We start from the raw sequence: 16,486 nt of genomic DNA on the forward strand, positions 1-16,486 counted from the left end.
CCTGCCAAGAGGCCGTGTCCCTCCCTGCAGGGCTTGAATTTCTATCCCGACTTCAGACCCACGTTTAATCCCCTGCTCTTGGCCAATAACGCTTTGGCTAAATTAGGTAAAATGAGCCTGGTGCCAATGAGCGGGGCCGGATTTCCACCAGGGAGCTGATAGGCTGCTGGGGCTGGGGGCCAACGGCTGGGGGCACGAGGACACTACAAATTGGGGAGCCAAGGAGTGTCTGGGGGCTGCTGGTGCAGGAGGTGGTGACTCCCTGCGGGAGGAGAGCAGCAGAGATGGCGTCGATGGTAAGTGCTCCAGTGGTGCTGGGGTGAGCCGTGGCTGGGCCAGAGGTGTTGGGCACCGTGATGTGGGGCTGCCAGGCACCTCTATGGGGCGATGGCAGAGGGACGATTCCTGCAGGCTGGCTGTGGCGGAAGGCAGAAGGGATGTGGGGGCAGCGGGACATGTTCCCCATGGCGTATATCCCCCTATGGGACGCGTACCCCTATGAGACATGCCTCAGGGAGGGATTGCGCGGCTGCCTGGAAGTAACTGGTGCATGGGGTGATCAGAGCTGGATCTGGGCTATGCGAAGGCGCTGAAAGCCAAGCGCTGGGTCATGCGACACCTCTGTGGCCCCAGACAGCCCTCGCCTCCAGGAGAAACTCGATCTGGGGCAAACAGGTGCCCGCTCAGCACTGCTCCCTATAAGGGGAGTTGAGGAGAGTTCAAAAATAGTGTCGCGTGTCTGGGATGCCAAGGCAGCATGGCGGCCCCTGCGTCATGGACCCCCGGTGGGCGGCTGCATGGGGCTTGAGGCAGCTGAGCTGCAGGGCTGCCTGAGGCCTTGGCTCACTCAGGGGACAGCCACGTGCTGTAGAGCTGAGCTGGACAAAGGCTTTGCAGCTGTGCCGGGAGGCTGAGGCTTTGCACTGTGCCAGATACTGCTGCAGACACCTTTATGCTGCTGACCCTGGGCAGGGGCTGTGCTGGCAGGGCAGGGGTGCATGGGGCAGGAACTGACCCCTTCTCCCTGTGCCTTACAGACAGACCAGCAGGCAGAGGCCCGTGCCTTCCTCAGCGAGGAGATGATCGCTGGTGAGCAGGGAGAGCAGCCGGGCCCCATCCTGACCCACGCCATTGCCTGAGTCCCAGCACTGACCAGTCTTCCCTGCAGAGTTCAAAGCTGCCTTCGACATGTTTGATGCGGACGGTGGTGGGGACATCAGCACCAAGGAGTTGGGCACGGTGATGAGGATGCTGGGCCAGAACCCCACCAAGGAAGAGCTGGATGCCATCATCGAGGAGGTGGACGAGGACGGTGAGCAGCTTCCATGGGGGCGGGGGGTGGCTTGAGTGCACGGCCTGACCCGCATCGCGCTCCCTCCCCACAGGCAGCGGCACCATCGACTTCGAGGAGTTCCTGGTGATGATGGTGCGCCAGATGAAAGAGGACGCCAAGGGCAAGTCTGAGGAGGAGCTGGCCAACTGCTTCCGCATCTTCGACAGGTGAGGGGGGCAGTGCCTGCTGGCACCTGTCCTTGGTGGCGAGCAGGGCCGCATCCTGCCGTTACTCTCCCACAGGAACGCTGATGGGTTCATCGACATCGAGGAGCTGGGTGAGATTCTCAGGGCCACCGGGGAGCACGTCACCGAGGAGGATATAGAAGACCTCATGAAGGATTCAGACAAGAACAATGATGGCCGCATTGACTTCGATGGTGAGCGGCAGCCCTGACCCTGCAGCTTGCTCAGCCCCTTTGGGCTGCGTGTCTGGCACAGCTGGATCTGATGGTGCCGCTTTCTTGCAGAGTTCCTGAAGATGATGGAGGGCGTGCAGTAAGGGATCAGACATTCCTTGGGCCGGCTGCGGCAGCCAGCCCTGCTCCTCTGCCCAGGAGTGGCCCCGCTGCAGCACCTGGCCTCGCTGCTCACCCGCTGGAGCCCTGCAGCAGCTTGTGCCCCTTGGCCGGCGGCTGAGCTTTTCCTTGACTCTGACAGATGTGGTTTATGGATGAGCCTCATTAAAAGGGGAAAGGCTGAGCTGCCAGTATGGGAGTGCCTGGGGGGGCTGTGGCACTGTGCCCCATGCAGGGGGACATGGGGAAGTGTGCAATGCCGTGCCATAGCTTGTACCAACCAGCCTGACCTGCGAGCGTGTGAGCAGCGGTTCCCATGGGCTGCTGGGTGGGCGCCAGCCAGCGCTGAGCTCAGAGTTTCCATCAGGAGCACTCGCTTCCCACGACAGCAGCAGCAGGGAGCACAGCCCTGTCCTCCCATGGTCCCAGCAGGCAGCACTGGGAAGTTGCTTCTGCTCACTCTTGGCAGGATGTGTGACGACGCTGGATTTTGGAAAGGGAAAGGGGGGAAAAGGGGGGAGAAGGGGGACAAGCATTGCTGCAGGGTTCTGATGGAAAGGATGGGGTATCCTATCAAATAAAGTAGGGGGGCTTTTGCCCCCCCCCCCCCCCCCAAGACAGCAGCCACCCCTCTGCACATGGATTAAGGCAATGCTGGAAAAGCCAGCCTGGTCTGTGCCAGCTCTCCCTGGGGACTTGCGTCTCTGTGCAGCCTCCGCAACTGGGGAGGAGCACAGCCACAGGGGCGCCAAGAGCAGAACATCTCAGGGCCAGGGCTCACAGGTCCAGGGAACACCAGTGCCTGTGGGAGCAACGGGACAGGCACTGTGCAGGACCCCGGCTCAGGACCCATCATCCTGCAGAGCCAGCGAGAAGCTGAGTCCTTATGGCACAGGATGGCACCAGGGCGAGGGGCTGCTTCCAGCTGCAGGGCACGGGGGGTGTGCATGGCCACCCAGACTGCGCTCTGCAAGGCAGCGGCGGGGCACCGACAGCTGGTGCTGCAATTGGGGAGCAGCGCTGATGGCCCCCAGCTGCGCGAGGAGCGGCACAGGAGGAGCGCGGAGGTGCGGGAGCTCAGTGTCGGTAAGGGTCCATGCAGTGGGCAGAACAGGGACTGAGCAGAGGGGCTGCAGCACGCTCAGCATCTCCATCCTGCAGGGCTGCAGAGTGCACTGCTGGCGTGGCTGCGGCAGGCAGCGGGCCCTCAGGAGCGGCGAGAGCTGGAGCGGCTGTGGGTGCTCTTCCTCTCTGCCCTGGAGCTTTTCCTGCAGGACCTGTGCTGCGCCCACCACCTCTGCAGCATCTTCTCCCCAGGGGTGGGTGGTGTGACCCCACTGCGCACTGGGCTGGGGGGGTGGCGAGGTGGGGGTCCTGAGCTGCCCCCAGCCCCCCTATGCCTGGAGGAGGAGATAGAGCAGGTGAGGGCAATGCTGGTGGAGATGGAGAGCACGGCCAACATCCCACTATGGACAGTGGAATCCATGCATGCAGTGGGGCCAGAGGAGGGCACAGCCCCCATGTCCTGCAGGCCAGGGCCTGGCACCGAGTCTTGCTGCAGGGTGCTGTGAGCTGTGGGCAGGAAATGCAGGGCTGACTTGGCTCAGGAGGATGGGACCCCATGTGCCCGGAGAGCCTGCAGGGCAGCAATAAAGCCCCACACTACCTGATGTGTATTTGCGTCCTTCCATCCCTCCCATCTATCCTGCAGTCCCCATAACACAGCACCGCAGGTAACCCAGCTGTGCAATGCATGTAAGCAGATGGAAGAACCTATAGATGTGTATTTATTTATACATTAACCGTAGGTCGCACTCCAGAATTAAGTTAAAAACAGCCTATAATACAGAAAGGCGCAGCAGACAGGGGCAAGGGGGTGGTGTGGTGGGGGTCAGGTCTCCTGGCTCTTAGCCTGCTTGCTGTACATCTCCCGCAGGTACTTCTTGTAGGCTGTAGGGAAAGGAGATGGAGGCTGAGGTTGGAGCCAGGGCTGTGCCACTGCACAGCTCGAGGAGGATCCTCGGGACACTCACCAGCCTGGTTCTTCCACAGCTCTGCAGCATGCGTGTTCAACGGGCTGTCAATATTGGGCTCTGGGGACAAGGGCAGGGTCAGAATGGGTCAGAGGTGTCCACGGACCCCACGCCCAGCACACCCACCTGCCAGCAGGCTCTGGATGGACAGCAGGATGGTGCGCACGTCATACAGCGCCGACCACTTCTCCTTCAGGATGTCGAGGCAGATGTTGCCCTGAGCGTCCACGTTGGGGTGGTAACAGGGCGTGAGGAAGCGCACCGTGGGTGCGGTGTAGGGATATCCGCTGGGGAACTCCAGGGACAGTTTATAGCGCAGCTCCTCGTAGGCCTGCGGGCGGCAGTTAGCGGGGTGGGGGACCGGGAGGGAGGGGGGGGGGGGGGCGCGTCGTGCGGTGCCGCGCGAGGTCTCACCGTGCCCGCCGCGCCGTCGATGGTGCCGATCCAGCGGAAGAGGTTATCGGACTCGGGGAAGGCGGAGATGCCTTTGTCGCCGGACATCTGCGAGGCAGAGCCATCAGCGCCGGCCCGGCCCGCACCGCCCCTCTGCCCCCGGCCCCACTCACCATCAGCGCCACCAGCTCCTGCTGCAGCCTGCGGGGACAACGCGTTACGGGTCGCACCGGCACCCGCGGGCGGGGCAGCCCAACCGCCTCCGGCCCCCGGCCCGGCCTCACCTCTTCCCCACGGAGCCGCGGGCGGCCGTGGCTCCCGCCTCGGCCCCTTTGCGGGCGGCGGCGCTGGTCACGGCGGCGGGGTCGGTGTTCTGCGAGGCCATGGCGGTTCCGGGCCGCTCCCTCGTGCTCTCGCTCGGCCGCTTGCTAGGCTGGACTCGGCTCGGCCCGCTCCCGGTGTGGCTCAGCTCCGATCCCGGGTCCCGGCCCCGCTTCCCCTGCCTTCCGTTCCGCCCCCGCTCCCGCACTCCGTTTGAATGTTTCAAACTCGCGACGCCTCCGCCAATCAGCGCGCACTTCCGCTCCCGCCAGCCAATCGGATACAGCCAAGAACGCGGCTGCTACGGAAACGGCGGGTAGACCCGGAAGAGGCAGGACAGCGCATGCGCGAAAGACCCCCGACCCCCCCCCGGTCTCAGTGGGCCCTTAAAGGGACAGTGGCGTGCCCCCCCCCCCCGCCAGCAGGCGTGGAAACGGGTGCGAAGCAGTGGCTTTTATTGTGGGGCCGGGTGCAGGTCTGCGGGCTCGGGATGGCCTTCGGGAGGACCCTCAGGAAGGGCCTCGGGGGGGATCTCAGGGGGCGGCGGTGGGTCCCCCCCATTGCGAAGCGTCTCCATGTACTTCTGCATCTTCTCCGTCATCCAGGCAGGTGGGACGAAGGGCTTCAGCTCCTCCAGCCGCAGGTCCACCGAGTCCCTGCGGGAGAGCGGGGTGAGTGCAGGTCACAGGCTCTTGGGGCAAGCGAGGCCTCACGGGGTCCCCAGCACGGGGATCCATCTGAGTGAGCCCACTGTTTGCAGGGCCCGGGGCCTCACCTGTAGTCATCGGTGGCCGCCAAGTCGCGGATGTCCTCTTCCAGCAGGAGGTAGGCCTGCAGCAAGGCGAGACACGCGCTGTGCTTCTGCTGGGGTCTGCGGTGCCCGCAAGGCAGCTCTACCACCCCATCCCTGCGTTCCTGGCTCTCGCGCCTGCCCGAGCCCCGGGAGCAGCAAACGTCTCTTGGCCGAGGTGCCCGAGCCCTGCCTCTGCCTGTCCTGCCACGTGGCCCTGCCCGTGGCGTGCTGCCTGCCTCTCTGCTCCTCCGCCCCTGTCCGACCTGAGCGGGTTTCCGCACAGTTCTTGGGCTGCAGCGGGCACAAGCCCGGGCGTACTCACCATCTTGCCCCCAGTGGCCCTCATGTGCTGCTGCTCTGCCAGCCATTGCTTATCCTGCGGGTCGGCTGCGTACTGCAATAAAGCAGCAAGGACCTGGCTGAACACAGGACACAGACCTCCCACCTGGACCCCCCTCCTGTGGGGCACAGCCCATTCCAGTGCTCTGCTGCCAGCACCTCACCCCCGCAGCGTGGTGCTAGGGGCTCCCAGAGGGAGGGCTTAGCCCTGCCTGCTCTCCTCTCAAACAAAACCCTGACTCTAGGCAAAACCAGCACCTGAGATGCTGTGCTACCATTAACTTATGTTTTAGTGTGCTGGCCAGGTTGTGTGTACGTGTTCTAAGACAACAAATGGGATGTGGGGAGGAAAAACCAAGCGAGCCAAAGCACGCGCTCCCAGTTCCCATCACAAACTGCTTCTGAGCAAACCCCAAAGGAGGAGGCATCCTGCCGTGGTATCTGACCTTAAAGAGGTGGGGATGCTTGATGTAGAGTCGCCCTCTTGTTCCTCCCATCCCGAGAGCTCTGAAAAAAGAACACAAGGGGGTGTTACACTGGGGCAGAGGGGCCCTGCAGCAGAACGGGGCACCTCCTCTCCTCCCAAGACCCCAGCCCTTCCTACTGCTTTCGAGGCAGAGAAGTGAAGTGATGGGAGGAGTCTTACGGGCTCCTGCCTGGGAGACACCACCCTCCATCAACAGGGCCATTCCTTACTTGTTTGCTCGAGATCCCAGCACAAAGGTTGTGGTTTCAGTCAGTCGGGATGGATCCCACTACAGAGCAATTGGAAAAGGGGCAACATTAGAAATGAAGCTGGTGCCAGCCAATGCTCCATGAGCCTCAGCTCTCTGATGGGGAACCTTAAGAACTGCCCCCTGATTTGGGAAGGAGGGAGGTAGCCACAAACCTCTGGATTGCCACAGAGGAAGGAAACTGCATCACTTTGGGCTGGTCTAAGCTGTTCCCCTTGTGGGAAACACTTGTGGGATCCTCCTGGCTATTACTAAGGCTCTCCCCATGTCTCCTAACAGCTGTACCACACCACAGAGCTACAGTGTCTGGAGGAAGCAAGCAAAGGCTTCCAGGCACTGTAAAGACTCAGCAGGGTAGGGCACAACTTAGGACTGTCCTGTGCTGCCGCTGCAGGCAGGGCTCTGCTAGCGGAAGGGAAGGGAGGAGAGGGTGAGCCCAGCAGCAGCAGCCAGCCAATACCTTTGGTCCATCCCTTCTCACAGGCTCAGAGACTTTGAGCTTCCACCTGAAGGGAAGGAAAGTGAAATGAGAATAGGTCCTAGAAAGATCAATGCAGACAGAAACCTCCCAGTGGCAGGAATCTGAGCTTGAACCCTTCCAGATCCACCCTCTCCCATTTTCCACCTCGCTCTGGACCCTCATCTCTGCTGTGTTCCCCGCTACCATCTGTGTCACACACAGCTCACTGAATCATCCACCCGGTTCTGTGCATCCCGTGGCCCTGTTTAAAGCTGTTTCCTGGAAGGCTTTCACCTCCTGTGACTCAACCTCAGCCAAAACTTTCTTGCCCTCTGACATCTCTCCCTGCACCTCTCTTGTGCAGGGGGAAGGAGACCACAGGTTTTGGTGCCCCTTACTTGAGCCAGTTTTGCTTCCCGCTGCCCCCTGAAGCACAGGAAGCAGCTTGAGGCCAATACTCACGCAGACATGCCTGAGGCCCCACGATCATTTGACAGGCTCTGTCCTGGAGGCCGTCCCTTTCTCTGCATGGAAGAAATCCTTCAGTCATTCAGTAGTGCAGTTAGAGAGGACCCTTTTAATTATCTGTTCCCTCCTACAGAAGCAGCTATTTTTACCAGGAGCACAATACCAGCATGAGAGCAAGCAACTCTGAGCCTTCACAAAAGACATTCACACTTGCACATGCTCATACTGTGGTAATAACCAGGAGCAAGAAACAGGTCTCCCAAAAGCATAAAATCTCCCATGTGGAAAACCCTCCTACCTTTTTGGGAAGGGGGCTTCCTCGACGATTCAATTCCTCATCTATCAGTCGGGCACGCTGGAAGAGGAATGGTGGGAGGATGGAGACGAGCCCTTCTCCCATCCCAGTCAGGCAGGACCCCATGCACACAGCTCACAGCTCTCATTTGCTGACTCAAGGCAGAGAGCACAAGGGCACAGAGAAACTCTGCAGCCACCCCATAGCAGTGTGAAGCACTCAGATGCTGTGCTCGTGGTCTGCATTGATCTGTAGGTTACTTTTTCCCACAAGACTAACATTTCCCAGCTCCATCTCCTCACTTGCACAGTTAATGGATAATTCCAACCCAGTCATTCTATTCCTCCCAGCTATAACAAATCATTTAATCTTCTGGGAACAATAACAACTTTTACCTTTGGTCCCATCTGCTCATGGGGCAACCTGGACACAACTTTTTTGCCATCAGAGAACAGCAGCTTGGCCTGCAAGAAGAAAAGGAAGGTTACCTGATTCTGGGTGGAAAGGGGGTCTGCCAGCAACCCCTGCTTCACCCTGTGACAGAGGATCTGTGTGCAAAGGCACCTGTGCTGATAGGAAAGCCCCAGGCCACGTGAAATGTATAAGCCACATCTAAGGATCAAACTCTTTGTTGACAGCTGGCCACTACAGACTCTAAAGATTTGGGTATATCTGCCCCCAAGCCTTGTCCCAGAAATAGTTTCAGAGCACTTTCACGTGTGCTTGTGCCCACCTGCTCCAGGCAGCTCCGACACGTCTCCTGGATGAGCTGCTCTGGGTCCACCTCCTCCCCAACGTTGTCACGCACATTGAGTGCTGCCTTCTGGAAAAACTGGGGAAGGAGCAGCAAGGTGTCAGCAGCCAGGTGAGCTCTGGCCTGGGTGCAACGCCCAGCTCCCCTGCTGCACCCAGAGCAGGGTGTCCAGAGCCGGGCCCTGGCTCCCAGTCCTCTGAGGCGCTGTGGCTGTGCCCTGTACAGCTCACCTTCATGTACTTATTGAAGACGCCCCGGATCTCCTCGTTGATGCTGGGTTGCAGCACCGCTCGCAACAGATCCATGGACACGACCGGGTCAGTGAAGCTGTGGGAGCAGACGGGGAGTCAGGCGAGGTGCTGGCACCGGCCCGGCAGCCCCACTTCGCTCCCCGCAGGCCCGGCCCGGCTCCACCCCTGCGCAGCCCGCTCCCGGGGTCCCAGCCCGCCCGTACCTGGTGGTCATCTGGGAGCGCCGGCCGCGCCGCTGCACCTGCCGATGCTTGATCATGATGTTCCATGGGCTCTGCGGGACACAGCCGTCAGCCCCGAGCCCGCCGCCCGCCCACTCGCCCGCGCCGCCGCCTCCCGCCCGCCTCACCGTGCCGCCCGGCTGCTCCTCGCCGCCGCCCGGACCCTCCTCGCCCGGCGGCCCGGACTGCTGCTCCCCGTCACGGGCGGCGCCCATCGCGCCCCGCTCCCGGCCCGCGGCGCCGCTCCCGGAAGCGCCGTGCTCATTACGTCATCGAAACGCGACCCGCGGCGCGCGCCGGAAGTGGCAGCGGCTTCCGGTGCGGGCTGCGGCCCGGGGCGGCTTCCGGCAGGTGGGTTCGGCGGGGCGGTCCTGCCTGCTTCCTGCCCGCCGCCGCTTCCTGCCGGCCTCCTCCTCGCTGTGCTCCCCGCGGCCCAGCGCTGAGTACCGAAGCCCGGTTTCTCACCCCGTGTTCCCACTCGAAGTGTGGAGGAGGCACGGTGACTTCCCCACGCCTTGCTGGGCCCCAGTAGCGCTGCACAGCAGCGGAGGTTTTTCTGTTGGAATGACAATTGTAGGTTTCTTTGGTAGGGAAATCTGTTGTGTTGGTACTTGGATGCTTTCAAGCCAGTTATAAAATAAAACTAAACGAACTGGAATTCGGAAGGATGGGAAGCATCGGTTGTCTGTGACAGTCTTCCATTGCAAAAACCCAAACCAGCGATGCTCTCAGCAGCAGCACACAAACAGCAGTGTGACACTGCCCTGCTGAGCTCCTGGGGCACAGCTCGTGCTGCTGGGTTTGACCAGACCGGCCTCCGTGTGCTGCTCCATCGCTGTGCTCCAGCGCCAGGGGCACGGAGTTGCTTCCTGTTCACTGTTCCTGCACTGTAGTAGAACAGCCAAGTATGGAGGTGCAAACTGGGGACTCAAATCTGTGCAGAGCAGGGCCTGTGAAATTCACCTTACCAAAATGCTTATTTCTGTACACAAACATGCTTGTAAAACATTTGACTTCCTCATTCTCTAAATTGTGACCAACATTTGGATCTACAGAAGTGTAAATGTGCCGTAGTGACAGCTCTTTTCCAAAGGAACCTGGGGTTGCAGCAGAGCAGTGTGGCAGTGCCCTTGGAACTGCACGGTGGTGCCCCTGGGAGCTCGCAGTGGCTCTGGGAGCTGTGCTGTGCTGCTCCTTGGGTCGTGCCCTGAATCACTGCCACGCGCACCAGCTGAATTCATCCCGTGCCTTCGTCATTTTTGAGGTAGAAAGGAAGTAGATAGTAATCTGTGGTTAAAGACTAATGGAGATAATTGCACAGTTATCATCACCAGTGCCAGCAACACCTCTCCTGTGGGGTATTTGGAGGACAACGTCAGTGCCACCTGCAGCAAGTGCACCGCTGGGTACCGGTGTCTGCTCTTGCACCAGGCAGAGACCCACAAGAGACAGCACCCAACACCGTGCAGAGCTGCTCTGCATGCTGTGGCTTGGAGGGCTCTGGACAGCACAACGGGTGGCAGGGAATCATGGTGAGGTGGGTCTTGGGGGAGCTCTCACAGTGACACCACCGTGCTGAGATGTGGGGCACAGGGACTTCAGCGGATAGGGGCGGTTCACAGGGAAATAGCTCCAGAATTGAGTCATAGCCACGAGGAGTGGAAGAAACCTGTACTTCGAGCTCATTTCTTGCAGTAAGCCTTCTTCCCACGCAAGTTTGGTGGCATGCAGGCCCTGCACCTTCCCACTGCCGAGCACATGGCCCCCGTGCTGCCCATGTGTGGCCTTTGCCACCATCTGGATGAAGCTTTCTGGAGCAGGAGCTTTGCCTTCTGAGTTTTCAGAGTGGTGTGCACTTGCAGTGGTAGAGATGTTATTTGTGCAGGGCAAAGAGACACAAACATGGTGGCACACTGAATTCTTTGTTCACTCTCAGTGCAAGCCCAGGACAGGGGCTGGCAGCGTGGAGCTGAGCTGCAGTGCCTGCCTTGGGCAGCTCTCCTCCACATAGCACTGTAGTGCTCTGCGTTCTGTCTGCCAGGAGACATTTATTCCTGCTGGTTTTAAAGTACACTGACATTCAACCCTGCACAGGTGGAGCTGAGCTCCTCCAGGGCGATGGAGGGAGGGTTATCCCCTCCCTGCAGCTCCTTCACAAGCTCGTGGAACTGGGAAAGTGCCCCCGGGGGTGAACGAAGCTCTTTGACGTCATGAGCGCCCATTAAGAATTTATGGGCCGAGAAGCGGAGCAAAGGGAACCTCGAGGAGGGCTGACCGCAGTCCGGTGTTCCGGCGTCTCCTTCTGTCCCGCTGCTGCGGGTGCCCCACGGTGCACGCAGGACGTGGGAGGTGCCCGGGGCCGCCTCTCTCTTAAATCCCGGCGCTGCACCGGGCGGGCAGGGTGCTGGCAGCATGAGGGCGGGCGGTTGGCTCCTGCTCGGGCTGCTGGCCCTCGGCGCCCCGCTGCACGCCGCGCCCGCTGCAGGTGAGCACGGCCCCGCGGCCAGGGCGGCGCTGCGAGGTCGGTGAGGCGCGCTGTGCGGATGGCTCTGCTTTGCTCTTTGTGTCTGAGCACTTTCTGTGTGTTCAGACCTCCTAAAGCTTTGGGTTCTGCACAACGCTAAATGCCATGCAAGTTCGGTTCAGAGCACCCCGGCTGCAGACGCTTCTCTTGCTTTCTGTTACTTCCTTCTGACGCTGCTTTTCTGGCGCTGTTAGCTGGGACCGGGGCTCCCCATACCCGGAGCGCTGGAGGATGCAGCCCGGCTCTGCCCGGATGGGGCTGGTGCCAGGGGGGTTCTTTGCCTCGAGGCTGAACCCTGCTGAGGACAGAGCCCGCAGTGGCACCGGCACGCAGCCGCAGTGCTGGGGAGATGCTTCCTTCACCCCGACCTGTGCCATGGACTATATGCACGTTCCAGCCACGCTCCCAGCAGCCCCTCCGAGGCTTTCAGCCTGCGAGTGCATTTGCAAGAGGGGAAATTCCCATGAAAGAATCATCTTTCCTCCTTACTTTTCTTTTTCCCTCAAGAAAAATGGCCAACTTTCAAAGAAATGGAAATCACATTTCTTTCTGTACGAGCAGCAAGCTGATTTTAGAGCAGTGTTTAAAATTCTGCCCGTCTCCTCTTCCAGAGCACTCAACTTGCAGCTCACTACAAGTTGGGCTGTTTGATGTTTAAGCTCAGACTAGCAGGCAGTAACTGCTCAGTGTCAGCCAGACGTGCTGCTGCTCTGCAAAGAGGCGCTGGGGCCGCTGCACTGCGATGAAAATGTGTCTGCAGAAATACCTTCATCATCTCCTAAGTGCTCTCCTTTAGAAACTTGAATTTCTTTAGGTCTCGGATAAGTAGTGACTTGAAGCCTTTCGGCTTGCCAGCTGTCAGTGGCTGTGATGCCTTCCTTCCTAATGTTTTGGTCCCATTCCATTTTAGAGAGAAGCTGTGAGGCAGGCAATGTGTGTCAGCAGTGTGCTGTGCTATCTGTGTGTGTTTTCTTGCTATTGCTTAACAAAAAACCGTGTGCCCTTGCTTCACAACTATGCTCAGTGCCTTATTTATGCCCTGGTTAAATAATACGCAGCATCTTCATTTCATTTTGCTAAGAACTTGCTGCCGTCGGTGTTTCATCTTTCTCCATTTCCTCCATCAGGAAGGTGTAGCCCAGGGCTGCACGGAGCAGCAACCATCCTCCCTGTGACCAAGCCGCCGGTGGCGGTGCCAGCAGACACCCGATGTAGGCAGCAGGACGGCGCCCAGAGCCCATCTGTGCAGCAGCAGCCGGGGGCAGAGCAGGGCAGTGCAGAGCAGCACCTGCATGAGGAGCGGCCGGCGGTGAAACCTGAGCCTGAGAGTGGAGAAGGGAGCAGGGAGAAGCCAACAGCGGGCAGCACACCTACAGCGAGGGAAAAGCAAGAGATCGCAAAGAAACCCAGCGTGGGGAAGAAGCCAGGGTGTGAGGGGAATGGTGGGGCGGGGGAAAAGCCAAAGATAACGCCAGGAGCAATGGCAAAACCGGGGAGTGGGGGTGGGGGGAAATTGGAGAGTGGAGGGAAAACTGAGAGTGGGAAAAAGCCAGGGACTGGGGGAAAACCAGAGAGTGGAGAGAAACCCGTGCTGGGGGAGAAGCCGGAGGTGGGGGGAAAACCGGAGGCTGGGGGGAAGCAGGAGAGTGGGGAGAAACCCGAGTCGGGAGAGAAACCGAAGTCCGAGCATGGAGACGGTGAGGAGGGTGATGACAGTGATGACGACGATGATGACGATGACAGTGATGACGATGTTGATGAGAAAAAAGGGGATGAGGATGATGAGGACGATGACCATGATTATTACTATGGCTACAATGATGACGAGGGCTATGATGATGACAACAATGGTGATGGTAACGATGGCAGTGATGACTATGGTGGAAATGATGAGAATGACTATGGAGATGACGATGGATACGGTGACAGTGATGACTGAAGATTACAGTGCTCAAGATGGCAGCGATGCTGGCAGCAGTTGCCACAGTGATGCTCGGTGTGCAGGGCACAAGGTGTGAGGACAGCCCAGGGCAGGTGGGCACATGGAGCTGCCCCCAACCTCCCTTCACCTCATTCTGCCAGGGCCAGTCCTGTACACCAGCGCTGTTTTGGGCAGGACCTTCTATTTCCTAATAAATCCCACAGTGGACCACTTGTTCAACTCTACAAGCTGTCCCTTGTCACAGTGCCTGGCATCTCCAAGCCATCTGGGAGCTTGCAATGGATGTACCATTCCCAGCTTCTTCCATAAACCCAGAGATGGCCCTGACACGTCACAGCCTGGGTGAGCAGCCTGGTGTGAGGGCTCTGGGCAGGACGTGTGTGCTGACCTCAGAACCAGCTGGCTGCCATGGCACTTTTCTCCCACAGGGGCTGGGGGTACAACCAGGGTTCACCAGGAGACTGACACCGCAGGAACCAGCAGAGCTCATTGCAGATGGGCTTTAATAGTAAGAAAGAAGTACAGAGACCCCCATGCCCAGTTCTGAGCTGAGGGTAGAGGGGTGGATTTGGGGTGGGGGATGATGGGTGCTCGCTCTGCAGTCGATGGATGAGTCCATGTCCGGCTGCCCGGCTATCTGACACGAGGCTGCACAAGTGGGGTCCTTGGTCCAGGTCCAAACAGAGGCTAGATGAACCCTGGGGAGGGATAGGAGTGCCCTAAGCCTTTGGCACACTGGGCCATCCCCGAGTTTGCTGGTCATGGTGCAAGGGTGTTCTCTGCTGTGGGGACACAGCATCCCAGGCCCTCCCCGTAGCCCCGTCCCATACTCACCTGCAGCCACCAGCCGGGCCCAGAGGCAGCAGAGCCCCAGCAGCAGCAGCAGCGACAGCACCCGCATGATGCAGGGATGGCAGTGTTGAGGCCACGTCGAGTACAGGCAGGGCTTTAAATCCTCCCCAGGACAGGGGCTGGTGCCAATGACCGTGTCCCTGCCACAGCTTCGTCCAAGCGTGACCCTCACATCCAGGGACTGGTGCTGCTGGACACAGCAGGCAGGGAGCATGGAGGTAGGGGATAGGGGCTGGCTGCCTTGCTTTGGGCTCTGAGCAACCCCAAGAACTGAGCTGTGCCATGATGTGCTGCAGCGCCCAGCATGCCAGGGATGAGTATGGGGCCAGGTGGGCAGCGGGGCTGGGGACCCCACTTGGGGCTGGGCACTGCAGGGCAGGTGGAGGAGGCTCCTGGGCCAGGCGGTGTGGAGCAGCCCGTGGTGCCCTGGCAGCTCTCAGGGCATTGTTCTGCCACCAGGAACAATTGCTGGCTCCTGAGGGACGTCCTGTGACTGGACATGGTCCATAGCCTCGTTTTGCCCGAGCCTGGCTCTGTGGCTGGGGGCTGAGCTCAGCTGGTGGCCACCAGCCCCCCACTCTGGGGTGCCGGCGGGTCCCAGTGCTGAGGATGGGGATTGGAAACGGTGTGGGAAGCCAGGATGGGGGCCTGAGTGCCTGTCACACTGTGCTGGAGCTGCCTCTCACCTCCTACTCCATCCTCAGCCACAGCTCTGAGCTGATCCTCAGCACAAGCCCTGCAGTGACAGCTCAGGTCCCGGCTCTTCCCACTGAAGCCCCCCAGCACTGCAGCCGTGCTGTCCCAGGAGCTGCTGCTCCACCATATGCAGGACACAAAGTGTGGGCATGGCAGTGCTGGGGTTTCCCCTGCAGCACCAGGTGCTGGCAGCAGGATTGCTGTGTCAGGCTGTGCAGGCAGGCTGCTGGCACGTGTGTGTGTGCGTGTGCGATGCCAGCTGGGCACGTGTGTGAGCGTGCAAGCCACGCTCTGTAAGCACATACACGCATGTGCACAGCCCGAGCTGCTTATGTGCTGTGTGCCCAATGAACCGTGCACACACGTGTGTGTGTGTGCTGTCTGAGCTGCCTGCATGCACAACAGCACGTTTGCTGTGGGGAGGGGAGCAGCCGGGTGCAATGACATCGCTCCTTGCCCCTGCCCAGTGTGGGCTATGGGGACAGACCCTCCCCGCTTGTGTCCTCCCCAGGGAGAGTCGGTGCTGATGGGTTCAGTGCGGGGCCAGCGGGCGTTGCTGCACTGCAGCACCCACTCTGCCCTTGGCTCTGCCCTGCCATGCCCAGGGTGGCACAGCCCTGTGGCCTGGTTCCTGCCACCCTGGGAGGTGCCACATTCCTGGGTGCTCTCTGAGCTGGCCCGATCGCTATTTCTGCTAAGGTGGAGGTCTGCCCAGCACTGCTGTGAGTCAGGCCGAGTGTCCCCAGGGCAGGGCAGGATGGGGCTGTCCGTGCAGCTCTGCAGCTCTGGGCATTCCCCTGTGTGGTTCCCAACTTCTCCCTGCCCGGAGCCCCCTGGTGCTGTGAGCCCCAACGTCCCCCACTCGGCCCACTGGACAGAGGGGGCCATTCTGGAATATGATGTCGGTGGTTGTAATGACTGCTTGGGTAGGTGAGGTACTGCAGAGAGATAGTGGTGGAAAATTGTAGCCCTGTGGATTTTGGTTCTGTGGCCCTGCCCTCCTGCTGGGTGGTGGGCTGGAAGGTCCTGTGCAACTGGGGGATTTCTCAGATAGCCCAGGATAGTGGGAGAGGCGTGGGCTGAGCTGCAGTGGTGGGGAGGTGGGGGCCATCCCATCCCCAGCCTGTGCCACTTCTCTGGTATCCTGTGCCCAGACATTGCTGGGGGTCTCAGTCCTCTGAGATTTGGGGGAAAGCTGCAATGGGGCAGAGGCATGTGGGTGGCACCTCCCTCTGGACCTCACCTGGGTCCAACTTTCCTGCCTCTCCCCGCAGAGCTTTCCTCTTCCTTGACTTCCCCATGGGACAGTAATTACAACAGTAATTAGGAAGACAATTATTCCTGCTGAATGGGAAGAACTTAATCTGCTTCTCTCTGCCTCTGCTGGTTTCACCTCACGCACACCCACGTGCACCAGGTGCTGCTGGGTGCTGGGGTGTGTGCACTGCCCCGGGTCTGTCCTGTTGGTGTCTGCGCCAGGGCTGCAAGGAGCTGCAAGCAGGTGGGGGGCAGTGTCCCCATCCCAATTCCATCCCAATTTCCACCCCCTTCCCCATTCCC

At 60.0% G+C, this 16,486-nt stretch overlaps 5 protein-coding genes across 6 annotated transcripts; 3 read left to right on the plus strand and 2 right to left on the minus strand.

The window, feature by feature from the left end:
- The first annotated feature begins 248 nt into the window (after positions 1-248).
- TNNC2 (troponin C2, fast skeletal type) lies at positions 249-1,911 on the plus strand. Of its 2 annotated transcripts, XM_042832433.1 has the most exons (6): positions 249-296; positions 1,038-1,089; positions 1,169-1,312; positions 1,386-1,500; positions 1,576-1,712; positions 1,803-1,911. In XM_042832433.1, exons 1-6 carry the CDS (start codon positions 285-287, stop codon positions 1,832-1,834), a joined length of 492 nt encoding a protein of 163 aa, XP_042688367.1. In that variant the 5' UTR covers positions 249-284; the 3' UTR covers positions 1,835-1,911. The 2 variants fall into 2 exon arrangements, with proteins under 2 accessions (XP_042688367.1, XP_042688366.1); XM_042832432.1 differs by lacking the exon at positions 249-296 and having other exon boundaries at positions 980-1,089.
- An 886-nt stretch (positions 1,912-2,797) lies between these two features.
- Positions 2,798-3,421, plus strand: LOC122167574 (regulator of G-protein signaling 9-binding protein-like). The gene is made up of 2 exons (XM_042832255.1): positions 2,798-2,936; positions 3,012-3,421. Exons 1-2 carry the CDS (start codon positions 2,798-2,800, stop codon positions 3,419-3,421), a joined length of 549 nt encoding a protein of 182 aa, XP_042688189.1.
- Positions 3,422-3,624: 203 nt separating this feature from the next.
- On the minus strand, positions 3,625-4,661 carry UBE2C (ubiquitin conjugating enzyme E2 C). Its single transcript, XM_042832419.1, has 6 exons — positions 4,561-4,661; positions 4,450-4,477; positions 4,298-4,384; positions 4,010-4,214; positions 3,884-3,943; positions 3,625-3,800 (listed from the first exon to the last, which is right to left on the minus strand). The coding sequence occupies exons 1-6, from the start codon at positions 4,659-4,661 to the stop codon at positions 3,742-3,744; spliced, it is 540 nt and encodes a 179-aa protein (XP_042688353.1). The 3' UTR covers positions 3,625-3,741.
- A 374-nt stretch (positions 4,662-5,035) lies between these two features.
- DNTTIP1 (deoxynucleotidyltransferase terminal interacting protein 1) lies at positions 5,036-9,127 on the minus strand. The gene is made up of 13 exons (XM_042832377.1): positions 9,041-9,127; positions 8,895-8,965; positions 8,671-8,767; positions 8,420-8,518; positions 8,082-8,150; positions 7,690-7,746; positions 7,386-7,447; positions 6,924-6,969; positions 6,426-6,484; positions 6,176-6,236; positions 5,713-5,784; positions 5,373-5,428; positions 5,036-5,253 (listed from the first exon to the last, which is right to left on the minus strand). The coding sequence occupies exons 1-13, from the start codon at positions 9,125-9,127 to the stop codon at positions 5,052-5,054; spliced, it is 1,038 nt and encodes a 345-aa protein (XP_042688311.1). The 3' UTR covers positions 5,036-5,051.
- Positions 9,128-12,916: 3,789 nt separating this feature from the next.
- Positions 12,917-13,406, plus strand: LOC122167575 (aspartate and glycine-rich protein-like). The gene has a single exon (XM_042832256.1). The coding sequence runs from the start codon at positions 12,917-12,919 to the stop codon at positions 13,373-13,375; it is 459 nt and encodes a 152-aa protein (XP_042688190.1). The 3' UTR covers positions 13,376-13,406.
- The last annotated feature ends 3,080 nt before the right edge of the window (positions 13,407-16,486 follow it).

The sequence above is a fragment of the Centrocercus urophasianus genome, unplaced genomic scaffold (genome assembly GCF_019232065.1).
Source record: "Centrocercus urophasianus isolate 14NV4802_14NV808 unplaced genomic scaffold, USGS_Curo_1.0 seq_38, whole genome shotgun sequence".
In the NCBI taxonomy this organism is placed as follows: Eukaryota; Metazoa; Chordata; class Aves; order Galliformes; family Phasianidae; genus Centrocercus; species Centrocercus urophasianus.

Bases quoted from the DNA above. Each gene is read 5' to 3' on its own strand.
- TNNC2 (XM_042832432.1), top strand. From the start codon at position 999: ATGGGGCAGGAACTGACCCCTTCTCCCTGTGCCTTACAGACAGACCAG. The intron at 1,090-1,168 runs GTGAGCAGGGAG...TCTTCCCTGCAG, and splicing joins CAGCGAGGAGATGATCGCTG to AGTTCAAAGCTGCCTTCGAC. The intron at 1,713-1,802 runs GTGAGCGGCAGC...GCTTTCTTGCAG, and splicing joins TGGCCGCATTGACTTCGATG to AGTTCCTGAAGATGATGGAG.
- LOC122167574 (XM_042832255.1), top strand. From the start codon at position 2,798: ATGGCCACCCAGACTGCGCTCTGCAAGGCAGCGGCGGGGCACCGACAG. The intron at 2,937-3,011 runs GTAAGGGTCCAT...TCCATCCTGCAG, and splicing joins GGTGCGGGAGCTCAGTGTCG to GGCTGCAGAGTGCACTGCTG.
- UBE2C (XM_042832419.1), bottom strand. From the start codon at position 4,661: ATGGCCTCGCAGAACACCGACCCCGCCGCCGTGACCAGCGCCGCCGCC. The intron at 4,478-4,560 runs GTGAGGCCGGGC...TTGTCCCCGCAG, and splicing joins CGCGGCTCCGTGGGGAAGAG to GCTGCAGCAGGAGCTGGTGG. The intron at 4,385-4,449 runs GTGAGTGGGGCC...TCTGCCTCGCAG, and splicing joins AGGAGCTGGTGGCGCTGATG to ATGTCCGGCGACAAAGGCAT.
- DNTTIP1 (XM_042832377.1), bottom strand. From the start codon at position 9,127: ATGGGCGCCGCCCGTGACGGGGAGCAGCAGTCCGGGCCGCCGGGCGAG. The intron at 8,966-9,040 runs GTGAGGCGGGCG...TGTGTCCCGCAG, and splicing joins AGGAGCAGCCGGGCGGCACG to AGCCCATGGAACATCATGAT. The intron at 7,448-7,689 runs GTAGGAGGGTTT...TCTTCCATGCAG, and splicing joins GAAGCCCCCTTCCCAAAAAG to AGAAAGGGACGGCCTCCAGG.
- LOC122167575 (XM_042832256.1), top strand. From the start codon at position 12,917: ATGGCAAAACCGGGGAGTGGGGGTGGGGGGAAATTGGAGAGTGGAGGG.